General features: G+C 42.4%; 1 protein-coding gene across 1 annotated transcript in view; it reads left to right on the forward strand.

Annotated features, from left to right (window-relative positions):
• Positions 1-12,679, forward strand: part of IGF1R (insulin like growth factor 1 receptor) — a 180,169-nt gene that overhangs the window by 155,454 nt on the left and 12,036 nt on the right. Inside the window, exons 16-20 of the mRNA XM_044279434.1 lie at positions 486-715; positions 829-939; positions 5,870-6,029; positions 7,374-7,503; positions 7,620-7,754. Coding sequence (XP_044135369.1) covers positions 486-715; positions 829-939; positions 5,870-6,029; positions 7,374-7,503; positions 7,620-7,754 — 766 coding nt within the window. The remainder of the gene's footprint in view (positions 1-485; positions 716-828; positions 940-5,869; positions 6,030-7,373; positions 7,504-7,619; positions 7,755-12,679) is intronic.

Here is a 12,679-nt window from a genome sequence, read left to right on the forward strand (position 1 = left end):
ATTATTTTTTTTTCCATAGTGTATCGTTGTCCCTAACTTCAGTTGGATCTGCCAGACCAGAAAAATGGTCAAAAATAGGACATGTCCTATTTTTTGATGATGGCCACTGTTCACTGGCCGAAAAAAAATAAAAAAAAAATGAATAACCCCAAAAAATCGATTATCATGGCTGTTTTCCACTGTTGTATGAATATACCCTTAGATTGTCATTTGTTCCTGCTGAAATCTGCAGATTCGGACAATATTAATTTACGGCCACCTTTACCATTCAATGCAGAACTGCTCAGTGATCCACTGCATCTGATTAGTGTATTTCTAGTTTGGTAATGCTGTGGCATAGGACCTTCTGTAAATGGAGAAGACTCTTAGATCATTTATGAGGACAAAGACTTGTACCAATTGCTTATAAGATACAAAATGTGTCATGTCCGCTGTCCCTGTGCTAGCTGAAGCTTGATCTAATGTTGCCTTTTCATTTATCACAGTGTATGTGCCCGACGAATGGGAGGTGCCTCGGGAGAAGATAACAATGAACCGCGAGCTGGGACAGGGATCATTTGGAATGGTGTATGAAGGGATTGCAAAGGGGGTGGTGAAAGATGAAGCAGAAACCAGAGTGGCGATAAAAACTGTGAATGAGGCCGCCAGCATGAGGGAAAGGATTGAGTTCTTAAACGAGGCTTCGGTGATGAAGGAGTTCAACTGTCACCATGTGGTAAATGGACACCATCATCTCTTCTGCATATTGTGTCCTCTACTGAAGAGCTGTCCTACAGTGAACCCAATTAAAGTAGTCATGCTTTGTTATATGTGTTTATTCTTTCCTAGGTACGTTTGTTAGGTGTTGTTTCTCAAGGCCAACCAACCCTTGTCATCATGGAATTAATGACTCGTGGAGACCTCAAAAGCTATTTGAGATCTTTAAGACCAGACGCAGAGGTCAGTAGAAAGCTATTCTGTCACGGCAAAGTATTCGGCAGGTCTCAGTTCAGATAACTTTTTTTTTTTATTTTATTTGGCATCAGTTCTGTCTGTGAGCCACACATCTCTGCTAGAAGCAATGTAGTGATAGAAAAAAAACTGTGTATGCCTCCACGTGCAATCAGAGACATACAAAGAACATGAACCTATTACAGCTCTATGGGCACATGCAAGAGGCCTAAATGTGAAAAACTCTGTATTCTACTTTGCTCCATAACTGGATACTTCAGGGTAAAAATGGAATGCGAATTGTTCCCGATAGAAAGCATGTTCAAGGGGTCATAGTCATGTTACATCTGGAACACAGCTATTTACAGACATTTCAGTGATGCAGAAGAAAACAGGAAAGGGGATAGAGCAGCGGCTGCTGATGAAGAGGTGGGAGCAAGGGCTTCTTCTGTACTTTGCGAAAGGAAATGAAATCAAGAGCAATTTAAGCCGGGGAGAAGCGGCTACTTTTTATGTGCGTTGTTTAGAAATATAAATTCACTGTCCAGCAACATTCTTTTCTTTAGTTCCCTTGACTATTAAAGAGCATCTGTCACCATGAGCAGCCTTATTAAACCAAGCATACTGCCTATTAGGGTTGGTCATCAGGGTGTTTAAAATGTTTAAAATAAGCCTTTACTCTCTGCAATTTGATGCAAAATAATTCTTATTTTTAGTTAAAGAGGTGCTCAGAGCACTTAGGGGTTGACCTAGCCCCTCGGAGCACCGCTTCACCTCTGCCTTTCCCAGTTGCCACTCCCCCTCCCAGTGTGAGTGACCAGGCCAGTCATCCTCAATGTCTGACCCTGAAATCTCGCACATGCACCAGCGCAGTGGAGATATCTTGCAGTTGTCCCCGCTCGATGATCTTTACTGAACAAGCACCTATGGTATAATTGCTGGGCCAACCCCTCGGTGCTCAGAGCTCATAATTTTGCATATAATTAAAAATAAGAATTTCCCTGCATTGTTAAAACCAATTGCAGAGAGAAAGGGCTTGTTTTAGTCACCATGACCAACCCTACCAGGGAGTATGCCCAGCTTAATAAGTTTTTTTTTTTATGACAACAGATGCTCCTAAAGCATAGCATTGTTGTCTAAGGCTACTTGTGGTCCTTGACTGGGAGAGATCACAGTATTGTACTGCTTACAGTCGCCTCTAATGAGCAATTGAACATGGTCACGCTGAAATTCAGCAGCTTTGGCTTTCTGTTGCTGTCATGGTAACTTGCAGGTTTCAATGTGACCACATTAATTCTTCATTAGTTGTGATATATGTTGCATGTCCACAAGTCACAATGTAGTAGACCAAAAGCACCTGATCTTCCTGACATGGCCTCCAGCGCCTATCCTCAACTGTCCAGCACTGATGCCAAGCAGACAGTCATGTAAATGGATTGGGGTTGTAGTCCAGGAACCAAATGTCTTTGAACTACAAGAGTGTCCAGAGGGACGTTTTTTTCCCCCTTGGTTCCACATAAAGATGTTGGAAGCAAATCGGGGTACAGTGCACAGGATCATCTCCAGTTAGGGGATGATGCCAATAGGAGGGAATAAAGTTGTTCCAGTAACAAACTATACTCTTACTGGGAATAATGCAGCACATTTCGGGAGACATGCGCCCACTTCATCTGCCATAATTTTTTACTTTGCAGTTTCTTTCCTTTGGTCATTCATGTGGTGGGGGCTCATGGTCAGAATTTTATGGGAGCTATAATATAAACTGCCAAAATGATTATTCCCCATATAAATATATAGACAGCATGGTGGCTCAGTGGACAGCTTTGTTACCTTGCAGCGCTGGGGTCCTAGGTTTGAATTTGACCAAGGACAACATCTGCATGGAGTTCGTATTTTCTTCAACTTGCTGAGTATGACATTTGCACTAGCCTTTGTGTTTGAGTGATGGTAGAAATTAGATTATGACCCCACAAACTATCTATTCAGCCCAGGACATTTGTAGATTTGGCAGTCCCTCTCTAATCGTTGTTGGTCCTTGTAACAGTAAGGTATACATTTTACCGCCAGACCTAGAGGGTGATTATTTCCCGCTAATTCCACTGCTCATTCTCCACATTCCTTTGTCACCTATTCCCAGACAATAAATCATCCTTGTGCCAGGTACCATTGAGAGAAGGCTATGGAGCCGCATTAGCTAAACTAAGGCTGCCTATCTGCATTCCTGTGCCCGAGGGAGCACCTTCCAAATTCCAAGAACTGTAATTTGCAGTCACCAGAGCTCTACATTCCTATACCATACGTTTATAGAACAAGCTGCAGTAAAATGTCAGCATATTGTTTTATTGCCCCCTGCTTACTGCCAGTGTGCTGGTATTTATGTACAGAAGGGGTAATTAACAGATTTCCAGCTTCTGACAAGTCAGGCGTAAAAGCTCTGCCCTGAATTGTACTTATGTCAGGGTCATTATTTTAGCAGCCTCTCCTTGGTCTGTTGCTTGTGCACACACAGGATACAGTACATTTTTATTTTTTTATTATATTTTCACTTATTGATTCATAGTGTTACTAAGGTTGTGTTCACATCACATTTTTGTCCCACATTTAACATCTACAAATAATGTATATGACTGATGCCATACAGAGGGATCGGTCACCATAGGGTTCCACTGTAATAAAAAATATATATATTAAAATAATAAATAATAAAATCCTTTAACATATATGTTTTTTTGCTGTACTCTGCAGGATGGCAGAACGGCCTGCCAGATGTTACCTGGAATGCCTGCTGGACCCATTAATGGGGTCCGGGGGCTATCTGCCGCTATAGGATTCTTCCATAAAAAACTACTGCACGTAATGGTTTTTGTCCGGCCGCTTCCCGGCATTCTATGGCGGAACAGCTTGCTGGAAGGCCGTGCTGCAAATGTAAAAAAATGGGATGTGAACAGAACCTAAGGCCAGGTTCACATCACTGCTCAGCTTTCTTTTCTTCTGATCCGTCAGAAGAACAGGAAAATAAAAACGGATCTCTTTTGTGCATCAGTTATGGTCAGTTATTTACAGTTATTTACAATGCAGAGTTCGCATAACTGATGCTCAAAATAACGAATCCGTTTTCTTCTGTTCTTCTGATGGTATAAGAACAGAAAGCTAAACAGCGAGGTGAGCTTGGCCTAAGGCTCCTTTCAGATCTGCATCGGTAGCTTTGTCCAGGGCTTAAGTCACAGAAATTGTCAGAAGTAGCGGAGAAAAGTCCTGCATGCAGTATTTTCTTATACGTTAAATTAATGTTCTCCCAAACTGATCCCGCTATAGTCAAAGGGATGTTAGGTTCCATTCATGTCAGTTATGTGCCGAATCTGGCACTTCCATTATTTCTGTTCTTCTGCTCCTATAACGGAGCAGAGGAAGGGAAATAAGAAACGTTGATGTGAAAGCAGCCTAAAGGGGTATTTTATTTTTACTGCCAATTGATGAGTGACGCCACCAGCTGTCATCATGGGCTGCCTCCGTGACCAGCTGCACCCTGTGGCTGCTTTATTTAATGGCAATTTACTCCATTACATCCATATCAGGTAGTAGGGTATGTGGATAGTGATGCCTTTTCAAGAATCAAAGGAATCATAGTGATAAAAAGCAACATGGAAATGAGTAGCTTGTTAGGCTACTTTCACACCTGCGTTTTCGGCTATTGAGATCCATCATGGGATCTCAATAGCAGGGGAAAAGGCTTCCCTTTTGTCCCCATTCATTGTCAATGGGGACAAAATGAACTGCGGTCCCATGACACACACAAGTGCTGCAAGCAGCATTTCTGAGTGCGTCCTGGGATGCGGAGCAAAACGGATCACAATGTAAGTCAATGGTGACGGATCAGTTTTTTCTGACCCACAAAAGAAAACAGATCCGTCCCCCATGGACTTACAGTGGTTGTAGAGATGGATCCGTCATGGCTATTTTAGACATAATACAACCGGATTTGTTCATAACAGATGCAGACGGTTGTATTGTCATTACGGAAGCATTTTTGCTGATCCATGACAGATCCAGCAAAAATGCAGATGTGAAAGTAGCCTTAGTTATTCCTGCTGATTCCACACCGGAAAGGATTCGCCTTATGTAGTGACAGTGGGGCTAATCCTTGTGTGGATCCATAGCACTGCCAGCCTCAGATTAAATCCGACATGTGCAAACATAACCTAAGAACACTACGTGTTTGCGCAATTCCTCCATGAACCCATCTGCTAAGCTTGCAGCAGGGTGAGGGTAATGTACAGAGTCTCTTGTCTGTGCCTCTCTTGGTTCATGTATGTGTTTGCATGTATATGCAGAGACATCTGTGGATGCAATACGGTGATGGTTGTACTTTAAGACTGAGCAGTATCAATTTAATAAGCAAATCTCTGTAGCTTAGCGTCCAGCATGCTGTGTTTCCACAGTGATACTTGCTACAGGCAGACAGGAGAGAACATTATGTGCCCTGACTTTTACCTTGAAAAATATTCATGTGGATTTATGTGCTCTCCTCCATTTCTATAATGCTTCATGCAGTATTACTGTAAGAACTGTACAAACCCTGGGAAATGTTGTCCCTTTATGATTTTAGTTTATTTGATATGGGCCAATTTCTGAATGTTATTGATCTGTATGTCTGTATAGCTAAGGGCATAGAGGAGGGAGCCATGTATATTATACTGGGTTGGTTCACCTCCAGAAGTTGGGCGGTAAGGGTTATAGTTTTAGGCATGCTGGTCTCTTCTCTCTATTACCGTATTCATATGCTCATCATTGACCGCTTACCAGGTCCCGGCGTTCATTTTTGGGCAGCTGTTTAAGACGTCAGTCTTTCCTTAGCAGTAGTTACGTTGACAGTATCATTCCAGAAAGCAGAGATGTGTTCACTTTTATACCTGACCCCCCCCTTTGTATATTGTTTCAGAGTAACCCTGGGCAGCCTCCCCCTTCCTTGAAGAAAATGATCCAGATGGCAGGAGAGATTGCAGATGGGATGGCATATCTCAATGCAAATAAATTTGTTCACAGAGACCTAGCAGCCAGAAACTGCATGGTGTCTGAAGAATTCACAGTCAAAATCGGAGGTAAATCTGATACAAAAAAATAAGGTGGTACTAGAGTGGACTAGTCTGCTTGTATTGTATGTGGCCTTATTGTGTGTCTGTGTATAGATATATACACGGTTGAGTCACATTATTATGACCTTTCCTACTTTCAACAGCTTTGCTTGGTATTGTACTCGGCCTCATTTACTTGAATGGGGCTGAGCTGCTCCTAGGCCACGTGACCAATAAACGTGACGTCACAGGCCTAGGAAAAGCAGAAAGAAGGCTGTGGTGCTCACAGGGGCGCCGGTGTCTTCTCAAACAGCTGATCGGCGGGGGTCCTGGGTGTCTGAGGCCAATTGATCAGATACTGATGACCTATCCAGAGGAAAAATATTCACCTCTCTAATCCCCTTGGTGGGGAAAGGTGAGGTGTTTTTATTTATTTATAAAAATTTTTTTTTTTTTTACTAATTGCAGGCCAAGGAACATTGTTTCAATTTTGCTAGAACACCCTTTCAGCAGAGGATTCCAGCAGGCAGTTCAGTCTCCGGAACTGCCTGCCGGATCCTTCAAAACGTATGCAAACTGATGGCATTTGTCTGAACCGTATGACAAATGCATTGAAATGCCGTATCCGTCTCTACGGTGTCATCTGGAATAACTGATCCGGCATTTTATTTTTTTCAATTTTTTTGCCGTTCGAGCATGCGCAGACCGCAAAAACGGATCTGTTTTGCCGGAACACTCGGGGCCGGATCCGGCATTAATGCATGTCCTTGGGAAAAAATGCCAGCATTCCGGCAAGTGTTACGGAATTTAGACAAAGATGAAACCGCAGCATGCTGTGGTATTATCTCCGTCCTGAAAAGGCAAAAAGACTGAACTGAAGACATCCTGATGCATCCTGAACAGATTGCTCTCTATTCAGAATGCATTAGGATAAAACTGATCAGTTCTTTTCCAGTATTGAGCCCCTAGGACGGAACTCAATACCGGAAAAGAATGACGCTTGTGTGAAAGTACCCCAAGCCAGTTATACAGTTCAGATAGGTCTTGGCAGACTGCTTTTTCTGCTCACCCCACCCCATATACACTTGGACAAACACGTAGCTATTCTGAAAGAGTAGAGGGAAGTAAGCTGCTACCAGACACCTCTGGTGGCAGTGTTTCTCCCCTTAGAACAAAAGGATCAAGCATGCCAGACCTTTCTTTGCTTTGACTTCTGCCATCATGTCCAGATACAGCCATACACATTAGATGGTTGGCCAGGCTTGGAAGAAGGCAGTCTGTTCTAATGTATGTGACGTACGTAAGGGGAACATTGTGTTTATTCCTTTCTCAACCATTCTTTTCTTCTTATATTTTTTTTTTGTCCTCCAGACTTTGGAATGACTCGAGACATATACGAGACAGATTATTATCGAAAGGGAGGAAAAGGTCTCCTTCCAGTGCGCTGGATGTCACCAGAATCTCTCAAAGACGGTGTCTTCACCACTCACTCTGATGTCTGGTAATTAGTAGAATCGACTCCATTCTTGGTAGCTTGGGTTGAAGAGAAACTATGAAAATCAAAAGTCAGGATAATTCTGTTTTTGTAACCTTTCTTGATTCCTCTCATCTCTGTAGGTCATTTGGTGTAGTCTTATGGGAGATAGCTACACTGGCTGAGCAGCCATACCACGGCATGTCCAATGAGCAGGTCCTCCGATTCGTCATGGAAGGAGGTCTCTTGGAGAAGCCAGATAACTGCCCAGATATGCTGTATGTTACCCCTTCTTTATCTTTATTTCTAGGTGTTAGAAAGGATTTATTAGGCCGGGCAGCATAAACTACATGTGTTTTAGTATGTTACTTTTGACAACTGTCTGTTGCACTATAGTTTCAATAGAAGTGTAGCTATTAAAGGTGTGTTACCAAGTTAGGGCTCATGCACATAAACGTATTTTCTTTCCGTGTCCGTTCCATTTTAATTTTTTTTGCGGACCATATGAGAAACCGTTCACCTTAATGGTTCCGGCAAAAAAAAAACACTGAAGTTACTCAGTGAGCGTTCCTTTTCCGTATGTCCGTGTTTCCGTTCTGCAAAAAAAATAGAACGTGTCCTATTATGGACAAGGATAGTACTGTTCTATGAAGGGGCAGCTGTTTCAGTCTGCAAAATACGGAATGCACACGGATGTCATCCGTATTTTTTGAGGATCCTTTTTTTTTGCAGAACTCAAAATACATACGGTTGTGTGCATGAGCCCTTATTGTATACAGAAAAAGTTATGCAACGTTTTGGTAGGCAGCAAGCTTTTCATGTGGTCAGATGAGATATTTTGTGGTGGACACAGAAATTACTTCTAGTACGATCGTCTCAGGCTTTCAATAGTGTCCTGCAAGTTATTCTGCAGTAGATAACAGGAGGGAGCACAGTTGTAGTGCATCGGTTGTAGTGCAATAAGGCACTACTGCTGCTGTCTTGATACAGTAGTGTGCACGAGATATACATATGAAATACTCAGTAGTGCTTCATATTTTCAGTGCATACATTGAGCTGCAAGATTATACAGCTTCACTGCTTACATAACCTATGTTCTCTCTATTTTCCTTCCAAAAGTTTAAAAAGCTATTGGCATCTCGTATTTCTGAACATCTTTAACACACAGTCCAGTTTTTAAATGCATGTGATAAGCGTGCTTTGTTTTCCTTAGAATCTACTATGGCTTCTTCATTATTAATGGGGTTGTCTGGTTTCAGAGCTGAACCCGGACATACCTCCATTTTCACCCCGGCAGCTCACCCCTGACATGAGCATCGGAGCTCCGATGCTTTCCTTTGCCCTGTGCTAAATTGCGCAGGGCAAAGGCATTTTTTGGAGATCCGGTGACGTACCGGGGCTCTCCATGGGGCTGCCAGGAACCCCGGTGACGTCACTGGCACTGATGGGCGGGATTTAGCTCTGCCCTAGCCAGTAAAACGGCTAGGGGAGAGCTAAAGCCCGCCCCTCAGAGTTGGTGACGTCACTGAACACACTGCCGGGCGGAAGTTTCCGCCAGGCAGTGTGTTATTGAAGATAAGAGCCCGTGCCCTGTGCGATTTAGCGCAGGGCAAGGGAGCGCATCGGAGCATGAGATGCTCTGATGCTAGCCTCAGCTCTGAACCCGGATAACCCTTTTAAGATGGCCACGGCTATCTCTTCCAACCTCCCCTTTTCCAAACAGTGTGTATGACTATATAGAGAGAGCCTAATACTGCACTATGCCTTTTATTGGAGTATACGTTGGTCTGTGGCTTATTGTTTCTGTAGGTAGGTGAGAAGTTTTAGTTTTCATCCTGGCGTCTACTGGCAGAGCATTCTCTTTTGGTATGAGCTCTCGTGATCGCTCCCCGTCAGACGCTGTGTGAGCTGCCTGCAAAACATGTTTATTTGTTTTTGTGCTCCCAGCGATTGAAAGATGAGTATCATGGGACGGGTCTAAAGGGGCCAGAGAAGGGGAAGCCTTTATACAGTAACTAGTCCTTCAGGGGATTCACACTAGGCATGGCTAAGCTTCATGCTGTGGTTGGGGACATTACTTAGTTCTTCATCCGGACAGTTCTTTTTCATGAATCATAGATTTAAGTTATGTCTTTACATCTTTTACTACTTAATGTTTTGTTTGTTCAGCTTTAAAAAAAAATTCTTAGCCCAATGTCAGAACAGATTGTAGGGGCTTTTTATTTTATTTGCACTATTTTTAGGTACATTAAATTTTATGTGTGTGTATATAGATATATATATATTTATATAGAAGAAATCAACGGCACTCCTCTGTAAAACGTGGAAATGGGGCAGCACTTCTTCTGTGTTGCGGTGGATGCCTGTGTTAAACCCTTGATCACGGTTGCAGATATAAGTAGAAGAGATCCACGGCACTCCTCTGTAAAACGTGAAACAAATGTGTCCATTATTCACACGTCACACAGCGATGTTTCGGTTCTCTGACAGAACCTTTCTCAAGCCCCCTGAGCCAAACTGATCCGTTCTGACACAATCTAAGTCAATGGGGACGGATCCGTTTTCTATGACACAATCTGGCTAGCCATTGGCTACGTTAAAGATAATACAAACGGATCCGTTCTGAACGGATGCAGACGGTTGTGTTATCTCAATGGATCAGTCTGTGCAGATCCATGACGGATCCGCACCAAACTCCAGTGTGAAACTAGCCTTACTTACCACACCAGATATGCTGTGACAGATTTTCAAATCCATCACATAACATGCACGGTGGCCATCTTATTTGAAAAAACACCGCAGAGGACCAGTTTTCTATTCCGTTTTGGGGAGTCTTCTCAAATAGTTTTAACCATATTCCATGCCTTAAAAGAATATATTGCAGTGTAACCGCTTGTAGTCCACTACAAAAAAACAAAACAAAAAAAAACTCCCTACCAATAAAATAAAATTACAAAAAAAATCCCCAGCATATTACATTAAAAAATACATGCCGTATTTTTCACTTTATAAGACACACTTTATTACCCCAAAAGCAGTTGAAAGTGCTCACTAGTATGCGCAGTTAGTGTACCACGGCTAGCGCTGGCTGTTTCCTGACTGTGTATAGCATCAGGACGTAGTGCACATAGGCGTGCATTATGACGTGACTTTGTGAGTCGTCAGGTCACCGTGCAACATGGGGCCCAGAAGATGACCAGGGAGCAGAAAGTGCAGGAAATGCATGCAGTCCAGAGCAGGAGAGGTTAGTTCATTAAATAAAGATTGGGGGTCTGATGGGGGGGGAAGAAATGATGCAGAGTGGGGGGGTTTGATCTGAGGTCTAGTAAGGATTGCGGATCTGATGAAGGTTAAGGGTGGGTCTGAACTGAGATCTGATTTTGGGGGCATAATGAAGATTGGGGGGGGGGGGGGTCTAATCTGAGGTCCGATGACTGAGGGATCTTATAGGAAGTCTGATATGAAGATTGGGGGTCTGATCTGAGGACCGATGAAAATGGTTTTTTTTTTTCTTGTTTTCTTCCTCTAAAACCTAGTGTGTGGGTGGATGGGTGGGTGGGTGGGGGTGGGGTCTTATAATCAGGTGCATCTTATAAAGAGATGCACCTGAAAAAGATACGTGCATTTCCATTTCAGTTTTACACAGTGTTTTAACATTTAATATGTACTGGTGACTTGCATTATTCCTTCCCATGTGCATAACCTTACATTTGTCAGTGTTAAACCTCATCTGCCACTTCTCTGCCCAAATCTATACAGATCCCTCTGTAGCAATATACTGTTCTCTTCCGTGTGAATTACTTTACAAAGTTTAGTGTCATCTTCAAAAATTAATATTTTACTGTGCAAGCCTTCTACAAGATCATTAATAAATATATTGAAGAGAATAGGTTCCAATTCTGACCCCTGAGGTACCCCAATAGTGACAGTGACCCCTCCAATACTGACCCCTGCACTACCCCCTAGGAGCATAGTTATTTACATAGGAAGTGCTGTTTTTCTTATGAGGTGGAGGTGGCCCCCCTGGTCATCAAGGCTCCTGTGTGGATGCAAATGTGGTCTGTGTGCCCTTGCTGTTAACATTGCAGTAGAACCACATACAGTATAATAGCTCCTAGGAGGATAGTTGTCATGGTTGATGGTATATTTATTTACCACGTGTGCAGTTACTGTTCATCTCCTATGTGCAAGCTTTTTCTGTTTTGCTTTTTTGTAAACATATCAGAGGTTAAAAGATATCCATCCTCCAAATGGGGTTCTGCTGAGCTTGGGCGCACATGATTCCTTTGCTGTGTGCAGCTCCTCCTTGAGATTCAGTAAACAAGGTATTAAATCCACACAGGAGGGGAAGAGGGAGATTAAAAAGCATTCCATTTATGGCAAGAGCTGGAAGCATGGTCAGTCCGGAATGGCTCGGGGAGCGTCAAGTGACAGAGATGTGTGTACACGTCTGGCTTCTCAGCTCGGTCCTGATTTCCCCGCACGGACCCCACGTGAAGGGGCTGGAAGGGTACAGGAGAGATCCTGTGTTAATGACACTATACAGGGAAAGGAACCTTTGGTAGAAATAAACGGACTGTAGCTGCATTGTTTACTATGAAATATAACTTTTATTTACTTGGTCCATCAAGGAAACTTTTATTTGTAATGTACCGTCTGCATGTCTAAGAATACAAAGAATACAAAATTATGTACAGTTTTTGTTTAGGCTAAATTCACAAATGCAGGAGTAAATGTCTTTCCTTTTACTCTAGATTTTTTTTTATTTTTTTTTTGGGGTGGATCAGTTCTTGGCTTTGGCTCAAATCGCTACATCAAACAACCGCATGTGTGATTCCAGCCTATCTGAAGAGAAGATCAAGCACTCATCTGTTTTCTCAGTTTATTAACCCCCTTTTTTTTTTTTTTTTTTTTTTTCTCCCTGCCTTCCAAAATACCATAACTTTTTATGTTTTTGTCTTCAGAGCTGTGTGAGGGCTTGCAGGGAGAGCTATATTTCCTATTGATACCATTTTGGAGTAAATATGACTTTTTGACCACTTTCATTAAATTTGTTTTGAAGGGCAAGATGACCAAAAGATGGTGAAACGTGCATTTCTATTTTTTAGTTTTTTGTTACAGCATTCGGTGCACAGTAAAATGTTTTTAGATTTCATGCATTCAAACATTTTCGGTGTTTTTTTTTTTTTTTTTTTTTTTTTTT

The sequence above is a fragment of the Bufo gargarizans genome, chromosome 2, assembly GCF_014858855.1.
Source record: "Bufo gargarizans isolate SCDJY-AF-19 chromosome 2, ASM1485885v1, whole genome shotgun sequence".
NCBI lineage: Eukaryota > Metazoa > Chordata > Amphibia > Anura > Bufonidae > Bufo > Bufo gargarizans.